At 41.2% G+C, this 14,812-nt stretch overlaps 1 protein-coding gene across 1 annotated transcript; it reads right to left on the bottom strand.

Annotated features, from left to right (window-relative positions):
* Window positions 1-188: 188 nt before the first annotated feature.
* Window positions 189-8,693, bottom strand: prdm1c (PR domain containing 1c, with ZNF domain). The gene is made up of 7 exons (XM_075459203.1): window positions 8,535-8,693; window positions 6,680-6,937; window positions 5,231-5,350; window positions 3,958-4,210; window positions 1,516-2,534; window positions 1,278-1,406; window positions 189-1,060 (listed from the first exon to the last, which is right to left on the bottom strand). The coding sequence occupies exons 1-7, from the start codon at window positions 8,559-8,561 to the stop codon at window positions 500-502; spliced, it is 2,367 nt and encodes a 788-aa protein (XP_075315318.1). The 5' UTR covers window positions 8,562-8,693; the 3' UTR covers window positions 189-499.
* Window positions 8,694-14,812: the final 6,119 nt, after the last annotated feature.

Genomic DNA, 14,812 nt, shown 5'->3' with positions numbered 1-14,812 from the left:
TGCCACGCACGAACAATTGAGGTTTCCTCTGTGTCGTCACTTCAGCGCTTAGCCTATATGCACTATACACAGTCATACTTGTTCAGTCATTGTCACTTTCATGGGGTGACATAAATACGAACATGTACGCAAACAAGAACACCCAGTCTCACACAAGGAAACCACAAACAAGGTAAAACTTTTGTTGCTAATAATGTTTAATTGTTGTTCCATCAAGATAATCCAGAGATACAAAGCAAATAGCAGAAAATATCACAACTCTGTGCGTTTAAGATTAAGATTTGCAATGGAATAAATTAACAAAAATGTAGACATTATATCAATAAAGTCAAATTTTCTGGCACTGCTGGCAAAGTCTTGACTCTTCATGAGTTACAGTCCCTGTAGAGTATAGGCCGGCCAATCCATGATTTAGAAAAGGCTTTACTTCAAATAGGGCAGTGACAGACAGCTGCTGAGTTGACCTGTAAGGATTATTTGGTTGGCTTAGCAGGCGGTCTTAAATCTCTGAAATGCCGCCTGACTCCAGCTTGATGCTTGTTGGAGTCAGACATATAGGATTGTCGTGGTGATGCTGCTGAGCACCGAAACACTCCTTTGCTGATCTGTAGATGCTCAGCTTACTCTCCCCTCTGGCACCATCCTGGTAGTCTGAGACATGAGTCTCAATCTTCTGAATCAGGTCAGTAACATTCCCCTTGTCCACCTCTGCCTCTTCAGCCATGAATTCAAGCTGCTCTGCAGCCTCGCTCATGTCAAACCTCTCTATCTCAGAGTTCACACGCTGGAGCTCCTCTGGCGAATGTCTGCGGGAGGCTGACGGGGAGAGAGGGCAGAAGCCTTGGAGGTGCACCTGCAGGCTGCAGTGGTGGAGATAAGCACAGGGGCAGCAAGGACACCGATGGGGTCGCTCACCAGTGTGCAGGCGTTTGTGGAGCTTTAGATGGATGAACTGAGTAAACCGGGCTGGACAGAGCTTGCATTGGTAAGGCCGCTCACCTGAGTGCAGCCGTTGGTGGGTCTTCAAGTTGCTTGTGCTGCTAAAACGCTTATGGCACACCTGTTTCAACATAGAACAGAGTACAATATCTGTATTAATTTGTTCTTTGGTCTTTTGCACGCATTTCTTACTTTGTTCTTTTCCCTAATCTTTTGGTCTGTGTAAAAACTTCCCAATGTACTTTCTGATCTTTTTGCTAATGTAGGCTATTGCCTGAAATATTTAGCTACTTATCTAAGATACAGATTCAAAATATAAAGCAATTTTATAGACTTACCTTGCACTCGTGAGGCTTCTCTCCTGTGTGAACCAGGTAGTGTTTCTGGAGGTGTGCCAGCTGAGTGAAGTTCTTGTTGCAGGTCTGACACTTAAAGGGACGCTCACCACTGTGCACTCGCAGGTGGACCTGAGAACAGTATATTAGTACAACTCAGTAAACCACGCTCCTGTCACATTATAAAGCATCTGGCTGCTATTTCCTTCACCCTGCTTTAATATGATGATGAACTGCTAACCTTGAGGTTGGACAGCTGCCCAAAGACCTTTCCACAGATGTTGCACTCATACCGGATCTTTCCGTTCTGTCTGGTGAGAGGATACGACAGGGTTTTGTACCCAATGAGCTGCCCTTCTCGCTTCGTCCTCCTGAGGTCCATTGCATCCTCAGTATGGCTCTGAGTGGCAGAGGTAGGTTTAGAAGGAAGGCAATTCGATGAGGCTGCCATGCCCACTGGCGGTGAGCATGACCCAGGTGCAAGAGAGGGGACTGCTTCACGGAGTTTGGTGTCGATGGGTGAGGCACTGGCCTTGGCAGGTATAGCAAGCTCTGTGTGAACAGTGGTGCGAGCAGAGTGTTTCAAATCTTTGAGGTCATTTGAGGGGTTCCTGAGGTAGTTTTTCTTTTGGGATGCAGTGTCCTTGCTCTCTTTGTGTTCACTGGTTGGTGAATGGATGAAGTCTTGTTTGGATTCAGATGGTGCAAGTGTCAAGTTCTTGCACCCACCTGCCAAAGGATGTAGGAAATGTGCATAGTTGTCAAAAGGCAAGAAATCCGATGACAGGTTCAAATGAGGCTTCAGCTGATCATTGTAGAATGGATATGAATGAGGTAGAAAGCCAAGTGAGTAGTGAGGCAGTAGATAGTGACTGTGCCTTAGAGCAGAGTGAACATGGTCAGGCTCACAGTTCTCTTGGTAAAGTTTGGATTTGACAGGGGTTTGACTGTGCTGAAAGCTGAAGTGCAAATGTGAGGGGATAGGGCCACTTAGTCCTGGCCTTTTGGCAGTTGGAGGGCTGCAGGATGGCAAAGATGGCAGAGGGGTATATGCGTGGCTATTGATAGACTCTGAGATGGGCTGGATTGGGTAGACGACACGGGGACAAAAGGGAAAAGCTGTTGAGACACGGGTCTGAGACAAAGGATTGTCCAGAAGTCTGTGGCGGGTAGACAGGGACTTGGAGGGCTCGTCTCGGAGGATCTCAGAGACACTGTGTCCTCGTTTCACCGTGGTGTTCTTGTCAGCCTGTCTTTGATCTGTTAGACCAATAAACCATACACATATTAGATCAGAGACTGTTATTTATATAGACATGCAATATCAGGCAGCATCATTAGTTCACAGATTGACAAAAGCAGTTCAACCATGACACATCATGTCTTTGTTTTCCTGATATGAATGATTGTGCATCTTCACTTTCAAAAATCATCTATTTTTGTTCAGCCAAAGGATTTATTCTAAAAACATCAGAAGTGTATTTCTATCAAGTCTCTGTGTCTCTCAAACCCTTGAACTCTATGACAGCGGATACCAGAAGAGAAACAATGGGTGTCAGATCAGGATACAGATAGTCAGTGAATACAGTATGTTATATGCATTAGAGGGATGCTCAATTTTAAATATATTTTCCATCAGAAATAGAGCAGGATACACAAGAAACAGGATACAAGAAATAAGTTTTCATCTTGAGGTGACTGATTAACCACAGATTTTACCCAGATATAAATTGTCCTAAAGAATGCTTGATGAAGTAAAAAAATTACCCATGAATAATACAAAGTTTCTGCTAAATTTTATGCAATTTTAATTGTAAAGTTTATGACATCTGGATCTAAACTGGTATCCCATTTAAGCAAGTTTATACACAGGATGTCATGTGGAGAGTTTCTGCTTTTCTGGAAAAGCCAGACTAGACAAAGGGACTCAAACAGACAGAGGATGATAAAATGCAGAGGTATGCATGAGCATTTCACCTACTTTGGGACACGGTTAACATCAGTCCACATACAACAGAACAAGTCTTATCTTTGGTTCACTCCCCTGTTAGTCACCCTCCTTTTCCTCCCCCAGCTCTCAGTGAACAAACAACCAACACTCAGTGAGATATCAATCTGTCAGTGGGTCACCTTGTCAGGAAGTTCAAGTAGTCACTGGAGCGCTTCCTACCTCTCTTCCTCTTTAAGAGCCAAACAAATAAGTGGAGTTGGGCCAGAATCCAGTCAGCACCTCCAGCAGCTACCAGTGTGTGTGTGTGTGTGTGTGTGTGTGTGCAAATAAGTATTTTGGTGTGTGCATGGTGTCTCTCTGGTAGTTCTCTTTGTGAATGAAAGTCAAATGTTTTATATATGTGAATGAGCAGGGACGATGTTTATGAAAATGAAAGCTGAACCACTGCCTAAAATCCTTAAATTGATCTCATCTTACTCTGGTACTGTGACTGCACCTGTAGTTAGCCCCTCTCTGCTTTCAGGTCTCTACCATCCTCTTTTGTGCTCTGTTTTAACAAAGAAATCGTGGGTGTGGCTGAGAAACTTCTTAAACAACCACACAATGAGTGTGTCAGTCGGTTGATGCTTTGACAGGTAGCTTTCACAGTGACGGTCCAAACCACATATGTCGAAAACCATCGTTCCATTAACATCAATGATGGTAAGTTATGGATATTACACACACACTTACCATTTTTGTTGACAGTCAGTTGGCCCAGTGGAGGTAAATTACAGCGCTGGGCAAATTCAGAGCAGTACCACACCAGAAGCTCCTGGCCTGGCTCCAGTGGTGTAATAGTGTAGAAGAAGATGTCCAAGCCATTCTGGCATGCAACCAGGTTCTGCTCCTTAACAGCACACGCTTGGTTCACGTAGCGCATCCAGTTGCTCTGCTGCTCATTGCAACCATCGATGATGTGGTCAAAGTTCCCCCTCAAGAAGACCTGTAGCATGTGAGAAAACCATTATGAGATAAAAAAAATCATTCAGTTAATGGTGACATGAACTTAGTCTGAAACCATGATGTCATAGTTTCCCATAGCCCTCATGTTAAAAATGTACATTCTTTCAGCTGAAATTGGTACTGTGGGTATTCATATTGTGCAAGTCATCAAGAGTTCTGAAAGTAACACTGAATGAGAATTTCTCCTTATGACTGGATGGTAGTATTGTGGGTATCAGTGGGAGAGTTAACAGTCAGTTGGCCCAGTGCAGGTAAATCCTGCCTGGGTATTCTGCCCACTGCTACTCTCAGTTATTTGGAGTTGCCTTCTTCTATCTTTTAATGCTGTCAGAAGCATTGAAGCTGTGCTGTTGCCTGAGCCACAGCTAACAGATAGTCTTTGTTATGGCTTGTTGCATGGTTCGGTTGGGGTTGCATGATTTCAAGGCTGCTGACGGTAAACTGCAGAATTACACAGGAGCATGAGTGTAATGGAAGATGCCCTGATACCGCTGATTTGTAACATCACAGTTCTCAGACTTAAAGCCACTTCCTCGCTTAGTCAGTGTGAGAGTTTGTGAGTCTGGAGAAGTACGGACATGTGTAGAGTGTATTTACTGGCAGTGATACCGCTGTTGAGAGAAGCGGAGAGCGAGGATAACTGCTGCGTCACTGAAACCAAACAGCTGTGTGCGCGTGTGTGTGTGTGTGTGTGTGTGTGTGTGTGAGACCTCAGACAGCGGTGTACAGAGCTGGCAAAAAAAAAAAAAACTCTACACATGCAGCACATACACATTTAAACTCATCCAGTCAAGCAGCATTTGGCAATTCTCAAGCATTACCGAACAGAGACTACTTTAACAGGATGTCAATCATTGACCACAACTGCTAACCCGTGCCATACCATTGCTACAGCAGTGTCTCCAGCAGTAGGGGCAGGATGTCAACAGTTTTGAAACACACACTCTTGCATTTCACATGCAAGTACACAAATCCAGAGTCTCATGAATTGTTCACTTACCCTCCAACGGTACTTCCTGTTAGCATCTTTCGGCAGGGTTTCATTGGTGTAGCTTACCCCGATAAAGGGGCCAAAACGCGTTCCCTTGGGAATCAGCTCCTTACTGGTCACACCAAGCACCTGTTCAGAAGGGAGGACGCAGAAACATCAAACAACAGACTACTTCACAAATTGGAGGCCTGAGCAAGGACTCTGAGTTGAATCACATAATTAGAGGGATACAATTCTTGGGAATATAGTCGGCCCTATCTGAGCTTCCATCCTGCAGCATGCTTCTTTGTGATTAACTAAAAGAATTGTGTCAATCTCCTGGAATACTCTCCCTTGAATGAGCAAATAAGCTATGAAGCTGTTTTCCTTCATGATGAATTATTACACTGTCTGTTGTGGCAAATATTTCACTTTTTTTGTTTTTGTTTTTCACAAATAGAATTCCATTCAATAATACTTCATTATTCACAATATTTTCACAGAGATAATTATAATTTTTCAACGCTGTGATAGAATGTTTTCTTTCTTTCACATGCTGAATATTTCATAAACCAGTCTCCCGAGTTATCTTTAGTTTCTCTACCATATTAAATTTTAATCATTACTCTTGTTCTGTTACCTACAGGTGCGAAACTCACTCCTCTTTCTTAAGGCTTCAGGCTGAGGGTGAGTGGATAAGGTGTCATGGTCACACCCCGACCAGTTAACAGCACCTTTAGCTCAATGTTCAAAAAGCAAAAGCCCTAAAGCAATGGCAATGTATATACTCTTTCATCTCAGAGCAATGCTGGCATTGTTTATGCTAGCTGCTATATGCTTAGCCGAACAGTTTGACTTCAGTTTATTCAGATAGTTTGGCCCTTACAGTAACAAATTCAGCTCTTAGTGTCAACCAGACTCCAAACTCGTTGTCTTATAAGGTTAAAATTGTAACACCGGGGCTACTTCCTGTATTCACACCTCAATGACAGCCTTTATCTAAAGACTATCCTAATCTTTTGTTTCCTTTTCATGATCTTTTTTTCCACAACCTGTGGGTTAATCTTCTATAGTACTTATATCTCATATTGGAAAGAGTACTTATGTTATCCATGACATGAAACCTCAACTTTTTTTTGATGGTGTTATTTTCTGTTGGAACAAAGGGAATCTAAGATAGCTGCTAATCACAGTCCTCAAGCTGGGTGCTGAGGGGCTTGGCTATTGTTTCTGTCTTTGAATCAATGCACACATAACAGAGAGGAAAGGCTCAAATTAGACAACAACATGTCAAGTACTTCCCGCCCAAGGATAGATGAGAGGATGAAAGGATGTTGGAGTGACGCATGGAGTTGGCGGTCAAAAACATAAACAACTCCACATATGCTTTGATATTTTTCATTTTGTGATTTCACTGCATCATGTTGTTTTTTTACAAAAGAATGGACACTCCAAGTATGAGAGGTGAGTCTCGTTTACCTCTGTTGAGTTGTGGCGGTATTTCAGGGCAAGGTTCCTGGGTAACGATCTCTCAGCTCGCGTCTTGCCACGGTTTTCCGACTCTTCTTCCAGATTCTGGTCTTTCACGATGTAAGTGCACTTCTCCTCAAAGTCTGCCTCGCTCCATGATGTCATATCTACATCCTGTGTCCCTGACATTCCTGTACTTATGACTCCTATTTTCTGTGGAGACTTCTCTGAGGTTAACATGGTTGTGCTGCATTCAGAGGTGGAGGCCTACAGAACAGAATGAACCATAAAGAAGGGAAAAATGCTGTTAAGTATTTGCCACTCCATGTCATTAAAACATGCTAGTTATGGGGTGACATAGCTGACAGAGATGTCTTTACCACAGCTAACAAGATTCTTTGGCAACACATGTGTCTTCAACCTAACACATCAGCATCCACAGAAATTTAGTAGCTATTGGTAATGACACGTTTTAATTTAACATTTTTTCATGCCACAATTTAAGGGAAGACTGTATTGACTGAATACAAACAACAGCTGTGGAGCAAAAGGAAGTCAAGTTTTTAATGGAACTAAAATTAGGTCCCAGAGTGTGAAGTTAGACTTATTGTGGTGGAGGCAGTGGCAAGCTGGACACGAAGAGTCTAACTTTCCCATCAGCTGCTACTACCGGACAAACAAACTTCAAAGCGTAACCAACATGCTCACTGCCCCATTGGCCCTACTGTCTCATACATCCTGTGACTCTCCCAATCACAACCCCGAAGTTTTAAGGGAGGTTTCTTTGCACGTCAGCCCTGGAGCAGGACCACTTTCACAAGGAAACAAGCACTCCCAGACTTCCTCTGAACTGACTGAGACTTGGCTCACAGCCAGGTTTGAACTCTCTTTCTCTTTCTGTCTATTACGTGCTGTCTTTCCCTCCCTGTTCAAAGAGATTGTTGTTGCATAGCTCAGCCTGACAAAAGCAGAGTGTCTTGACTGATAGGTTGAAATAATGAAACAAAGAAGAGTGAAAAGAAGATGGCTAAGATGGCTAGAGACTAAAATACAATGCACATAGCTTCCTCTTCATGAGACTCATCTGTTTGATACTGAGATAGTGATTGATAAACTCTGGGCTTGGTAATATTTGGTAAGAAATCACGTGACTTATGTTCCCTGATGGTGAGAGATTAAACTCAACTCTAATTTTAAATCCCAATTAAAGACTCAGTAAAAACTTGTAAAGAATAGTATTCCCAAATACTGCACAAATTCAGTGTGTATTTAGTTTTAATTGTAAGCCAAAATTGTATCTTTGAGTTTGATGTTCAACTAGAAGACAGTTAATCAGATGACTTTTAAAAAAAAAATCAGCCAATCCACTGGTGTGTATCTACCACATTACCACACAGGCTCCAGAATCAAATTATGACAACTTGTTCTCGGAGAAAAAAAGTAATGCAAATAAAAGTGCAGAGAGATGAGATTTACGGATGACATTTCACACTATTTTTCTCTGAAGTGCTTCGCCACAGCTGACTCGGAATGACTGTCGCAAGTGTGACAGCTCACTCTGAAACCACTGAACCTAGTGAAATAGCAGAAAAATATGCTCTGAAAATCAAGACATGAGTCAAAAGTGCACAGCTGTGCCTTACAGGCAAGCATGTCACAGAAAGACTCTAGAAAGCATACTTTTTCTATAGTCTGCGATTACTCCCCTAAGGATAGTCTCATATAATGCAGAGAAGATATTGATGAATAAGACCATACTATAAATATAAAAAACTATAACTATAAATAAACTATCAATTCTTTAGTGTTAACAATCAAGAATATTTAGCTGGATATTTAGCTGAGATGGATGTTGCACACTTACTGTGAAGCCTTGAGAGGAGCCACACATAGGGCAGGCTGTCTGTGCCCTCCTTTAGCTTGAGTGTCAATGAGCAACCGGTGGCTGTCCTCTGTCTCTTCTCCTCTGTCTCTTACCCAACCTCAGTATCTTGTGTAGCCGAGTGTGACTGACTGCGCAACTGAACACTTCTGTGTGGAGGAGGGAAGGTGTGTATCTGAGCATGCGAGAGAGATACACTCCCTTTCCTCTCGTGCTCCCTCCCCCTCCTTGTCATTCTCTTGCCCTGGGGCGAGAGGCTTTCTCCAAGGGGGGTGTGCAGGCTGTCACACAGCTATGTCCGGATCACACAGATGCATCTTCATTTTCTGACAGATGCCCTCTCTGTCTGAGCACAAAAAAAAAGGCATACCTGTGATATGCCTGGATATCTGTTTTTCAAACTTGAAATGAAAATGTATAACTCCAAGTGTAGAGTAATACTTCTTGAATATAAATTAATTCAGTGTTCAAATCTTCACCACATCTAGCTGCAAGCTGAAATATTTCCACAAGTGTTAGATGTTTGACTCAAAGTTGCTGACTCTGAACTTTTGGAGGGCAAAAGAGAAAATTCTTTTGTGTAAAACTCTTTTCACTGGAATACATGGAATGTTATCTTGGCCCATCGGGTGCAGGACATAAAGATAGTAATCAAAAAAGTTTTCTCTCTTTTAATTACAAAATAGAGGACAAAAAAAACAAGTGTTTTGTGGAACCATACGAGGATTACAAAAGGACACACTTTGAATTATTGTCAGAGGGATACCCTTATAATTGAGGGTTCATATGAAAGAAATAATAATCTTTCACTGTGATTTTGTGCCATTTCCTTCTTTCTTCCACAGGTTGGATCAATTCTAAACTAAGTCAAATGAATCACCATTAGATTAAGTCTTTATTGTGCTTAACTCTGGTATTTTCAAAATCTTTGAGAATCATTGTACTTAGATTTTTAACCTGCTAAGTGCAAAACGTTGCAAGTTTCCAGTCGTGCCTCTGTGCAGTAGAGGTGAGCTGCAGAATGCGTCGAATCTCCGATCAGTTCTGTATAATCATCTGAAGCTGTTTTTTAGCCTCACACTCTTCTCTTTCCTTCTTCTTTTCTCTGGAAGCAACATTTGATTTGGCAGGCTGCCCATTGTTTGAATTTTCAGTCATGTGATCCACGCTTTTGACTCACTATGATAAACTCACCATCAGTGAGCTCATTTCCATTCACGAGCGCCTTCATATATATATATATATATATATATATATATATATATATATATATATATATATATATATATATATATATATATATATATATATATATATATATATATATATATACATTATTCTCATTCACTTTTTCCACTTTTGAGATGTTCATATTGCACTGTTATGTATATCAGGTGGACTCTGTTCCTCGTGGATTCTCCTTCGTATTTGTGGTGTTTTGGCCTTCCTTTCATGCTTCCTGTCCCACTCACCACACCTGACCAAGATACTAATTATGACTGCTGACATGAGCCACCATGTAATTTAAAATCTTCTGCTCTTTTGCTGTGTCGTTGCCTTCAGTCATCTCATTCATCGCCTTCTATTCAACTATCCTCTCCACCTCCTCCTCTTCCTCTCTAATGCCTCTATCTGGACCTTATCCTCCCTCCATCTATTACTCAGAGTTGTTGTGTGAGTAATTCACATAATGACAACATGGACTTTTAGTCTGAGTCGTTCAAAGGCCCTTGAGCAGAGACTGCTCTTTGGTCGTGTGTGGGTGGATGTTTTTCACGGTAGGTCTATATACCTGCATGGCTAGTTGGAGGTTGGTTAAGACTGCATGATGTGTGAAACGATATTCTTAGAATGGCAGGACAATGAGCTGACATAACTAGATTTTTTTTTTTTAAATGTACAAAAAAGTATAACAAGAATAACAAGTTCATCAACTGATGTTGGGAGAGGTGAAGTGCCAGGGGAAATACAATTATCAGATATAATAATAAGTGAAGGAATTTTCCCACTGGCTATATTGGCCTCTGTGAATCTTATTCACAGTTTATGCATGCGTAACATTTACAATTTTTCACTGCAACCACTAAACAGACACAAGGTTAACTATAGGTAAGTTGTAAAATCTGATTTTTGTAATTAGCTTAAACCCTATTCACAATACCTTATATAAAAGAGGAAATTTCCATTTTACAAGTAGAGTTCCAAGGACGTAGACAGACTAGTTAATCAGCAGTGTACACAAACCGAAGAAACTGACTTGTACACAGGCAAAGAGTGCAATTTGAGACCTCTGTAAATAGTATAGATGGCTTTCGCTCTGTAATTTCCATGCTTTAGTCTGTACCTGCCTCAGGTCATTTCTCGCAGAGAAGAGAACTAAAGAGAACTAAACTCGACCACTCCTTCCTTTTCACCTCCCCCAAGGTTGATCTTTAGCGGGGGTGAATGGGACTATGCCCTTTTTATAACCCATTTCAGCTGAAATGGTGACACAGCCACCACATCACCCTGTCTTTAAATTTTATGGTTGACTCAAGGAAAAATATTTTGAATTCTATCACAGCTATCTTTTTGTCACACTCCCCTACCTTCACTTGTGTCACCTGCCATGTTATGCTGTTATTAGCTTGTCAGCAATGTCAGTCTCTCCATTCATTTAATTTTTGTAAGTGATTTCTTTTACCTTCCATTACCCAGCATTCTATTCAGTTTGTTGTTGAGAAATCACTCATTTGCACTTGTGTTTCTTCCGGTCTTTGACAGTTTGATTGGGGTCAGATAAGCTTTATTGACGACAGGAACAACGGGAACTTAATGAATGTAAAGTACCAAGTCTTAATCCATCTTTTTTTCTGTTCTTTTATCCATTTCAGGTGAATGTGACTGAATGTCAGCACTGTACCACAGCCACCACCCACTGAGTCCACCAAACGTTTCCACTCAACTTCTTGATGATCCTGTGTTGACAAGACAGGAGTTATTATCATGGTTTCAGTGCTGAGAGGAATTCTGCTGCGCTTCACAACAGATGTCTTTTTGAATCTTAACGAAACCACCCACAGAGATGAGGAGAGAAGTGTATCACTACACTCAGCTGACCCACTTTTGGATGCTTGTAACCTGTGGCTAAAACCAAGCTTACTGACATCACAATAAGGATGCATGTGTGCCTGTAAACACACATGGACTTACAAAAACGACACCGGTTTCCCAACATTCAAATTAGCTGTTCACCTTTATATCTAATATTTCTAGGAGGAGCACGAGGGGTCCATGAAATATATTAAGGATCAATTGTCTGATTTGAATTCTTCTCTGAAAAATGTTTTAATAAACATGAAACTTCTAAGATAAATTTAAGCCAGGCAACATCACAGCAGTGCTCAGCAATGATTGCTGTGTGTTGACAAGCTAACATTTATCACCGATTGGGCATAAAATTGGGCACCGAGCAGAATATAAAGCTAAATTACACTAATACAAATAACATGTGACATGAGGGTGTATATTATGTGACTGATTGTAGTTACATGGTCTTACCTTAAATAAATAAAAATTCTGAAGGTCAAGTATTTCAGCATTTTAAAACAGCATTATACTTTGTAATATTATCTGATGTCAGAAAGAAAACATAGTTGAATTTCCAAACATGTAAAAAACATTTTTAACTGACGACATGGCCACAATGCTTAGTGGTGTCACTGGCTGGTCGCATGTATGGTAGTGTCAAGTTGCTCAGAACAGCATGCACCGAAGTGGTTCTACAACGAGAGGCACTGAAAAAACGGCACCAGAAGATCCAACGCTTCTCGTCCTCAGTGGTAAGGTGGTTGGATTTTTGCACCTATGTCATCCTGAATGGACTGTTATCATGGTTTGATAAGAGGTTTGATAAGGCCTGATTGGTGAGGTCCTCATCAACCACTGATTCTGCTGCCCCGTTATCCATTGTAACCAATCTTAAAATCTTTCTGTTCCACAACAAAACTGTTCCCTTGATGTACACAAACAGTCTTGCCCTGAGAACTCAGCTCACTGCGGTTGACCCTTGATTTCATCACACTTAAAACACATCCTTTCTGAGTATTTGGTTTCCACAGAAGCTTCCTTTTCCCCACATATGCTTTTAGTTCTGTGTATCTATCAGTTAGCCTTCCGGTGACTTATAGTGATGTAAAGTTTTTTGACTGTCTGGTTTTCCTTTTAACTGACCTCAAATAAGTAAATACTACTGAGACTCCATACTGTATACAGCATTTGTACTTGATCTAAAATAATTCTGACTGAAATGAAGTATTTTTTAGGCGTTTTTTAAAAGGGAAAAAGGGGATTGTGCACTGCATCTTTTGGTGAGTAGCTGGACAACAGAGGAAGTGTGAGACCCTCCACACCTGACTGTATAAAAACCTCCTGACATTGTTTTGTCTTCCTCTTGAATACTAAGCCAGGCTATAATAATGACCAACAGAGGGACGTGTTATCCGGGAAGGATGCACACAAATTTGTACACATGCTCACTCACACAAACACTCTCCCTTGAGTTTCCGATAAAGCTTATAATGTTCATTCAACCCAAAGAAAAACAACACTTTTAAGCAAATATCAGAGCAGCATTTATTTGAGTGTGTTTACATAGTTGTCTGTGGCTCTGTCCGTTTCTATCTGTCCGTTTCTCCGGAGCAGTTAACCAGATCATTTTAGTTATCTTTACTCTTCACAGATGCTTGGCATATTTCTGGATGGCCGCTGTACAAACAGAATAGAACTTGATCCAGACTGTCACACTCTGGCACCCGGTTGAGTTTCCCCTAACTCTTTCGGTCTCACACACGCGTACACACAGAGCTTACTCCCTAATATACCAAATAAAGTCAGACAGGAAGGTCGATGGTGACCCCTGACCCATAAGCTGATGCAAAATGCTTGGGTGTATGTGTGTACATGCATAAACATTATTTTTTCTGTGTGTATGTCTTGCATGACCGGCACCAACCTCTTGCGCTGAAGAAACTGATATGGATCTCATCTTGACAGGTGTTTAATCATTATCAGCCAAGTGGACACAGTTGTGTGTGTGTTTCTTTTAACAGATCTATGTTCAAGTGAAACCTGTTCATCAAATCGGTGCCATTGTATGACCCATGATGCTAACAAAGAAATCAAGTGGTGCCATCTCAGTCAACTAGGTGTCTCATAGAATTTCCATTCTGCTGATAAGTCCATATTGCCCGTATTAATAGTAATTTGAGTCAGATGCATGCATGGGTTCTCTCCGGATTCTTGCCGGTTTAATGGTGATTTTAAATTGACTCTTGAGGTGAGTGTGCATGGTTGTTTCACTGGAAAAAATCAAAGTCTTACCAAGTATATTTGTCTCATTTCTAGTCAAAATATCTCATTACACTTAATATAAGACACAACTGCCTAACAAGTTCTATTTCAGCCAGATATAGGGACTTGTTTGAAGACAATACATCTTGAATACCTTGTTAAATGAAAAAGTCTTGAAAACAAATTGTTTTGAGTCACATATCATATGAAACAAGCTTTTTTTGACATTTGAAGAGGTTTTTAAGCTAATTTCAAGATCACTTTTATCTCAAAAGTCCTAAATGTCACATCTTATTTCAAGAAATCTTGACAAGCCGATTTTCACTAGTTCCATTGGCAGATTTTTTTTGCTTATTTCAAGCAAAAACGTCTTGTATTTGTTGGTTTTTTACTTATTTTTGGAGGGGCATTTTTTCCAGTGTTGTCTTTGTGTTGGCCCTGTGATGGACTGGCGACCTGTTCAAGGTGTATTCTGCCTCTTGCCCGATGACAGCTGGGAAAGGCTCCAACCCTCCCCCCAACCAAATATTGTAATTTTGAAATATTATAATTTCCTGTTTAAGTAAAAGCACTGGATTGCTGCCCTTAACAAAACGGGGAATTTAACACCACTCAGTAACAACACTAGTGACATCACCGGGTGCCACTGTGTCTGTCGACATCTCAGTCACTGTCTGTGTCACAAACTCATGCACAAACACACCCTCTTTCCCTTTTAGGACCAGTCAGACGGCCCTGTCCTCCACCTGTCTCCAGTGTTACCTACCCCAGTCATTAACAGGGTCCCAGAACCCCACTGTAAGTACACATGTCAACTACAAAATTACAGGTCACACACACACACGTATTTGTTTGCATTTCAAAAGGGTAATATCTGTCTGCACGCAAACTATACGTTCATTTTCTCCGCTGCTCGCTCCTCCTCTTCT

This window comes from Odontesthes bonariensis, chromosome 24 (genome assembly GCF_027942865.1).
Source record: "Odontesthes bonariensis isolate fOdoBon6 chromosome 24, fOdoBon6.hap1, whole genome shotgun sequence".
NCBI lineage: Eukaryota > Metazoa > Chordata > Actinopteri > Atheriniformes > Atherinopsidae > Odontesthes > Odontesthes bonariensis.
The sequence above is the reverse complement of the archived record's forward strand: the minus strand, read 5'-3'. Positions and strand labels throughout refer to the sequence as shown.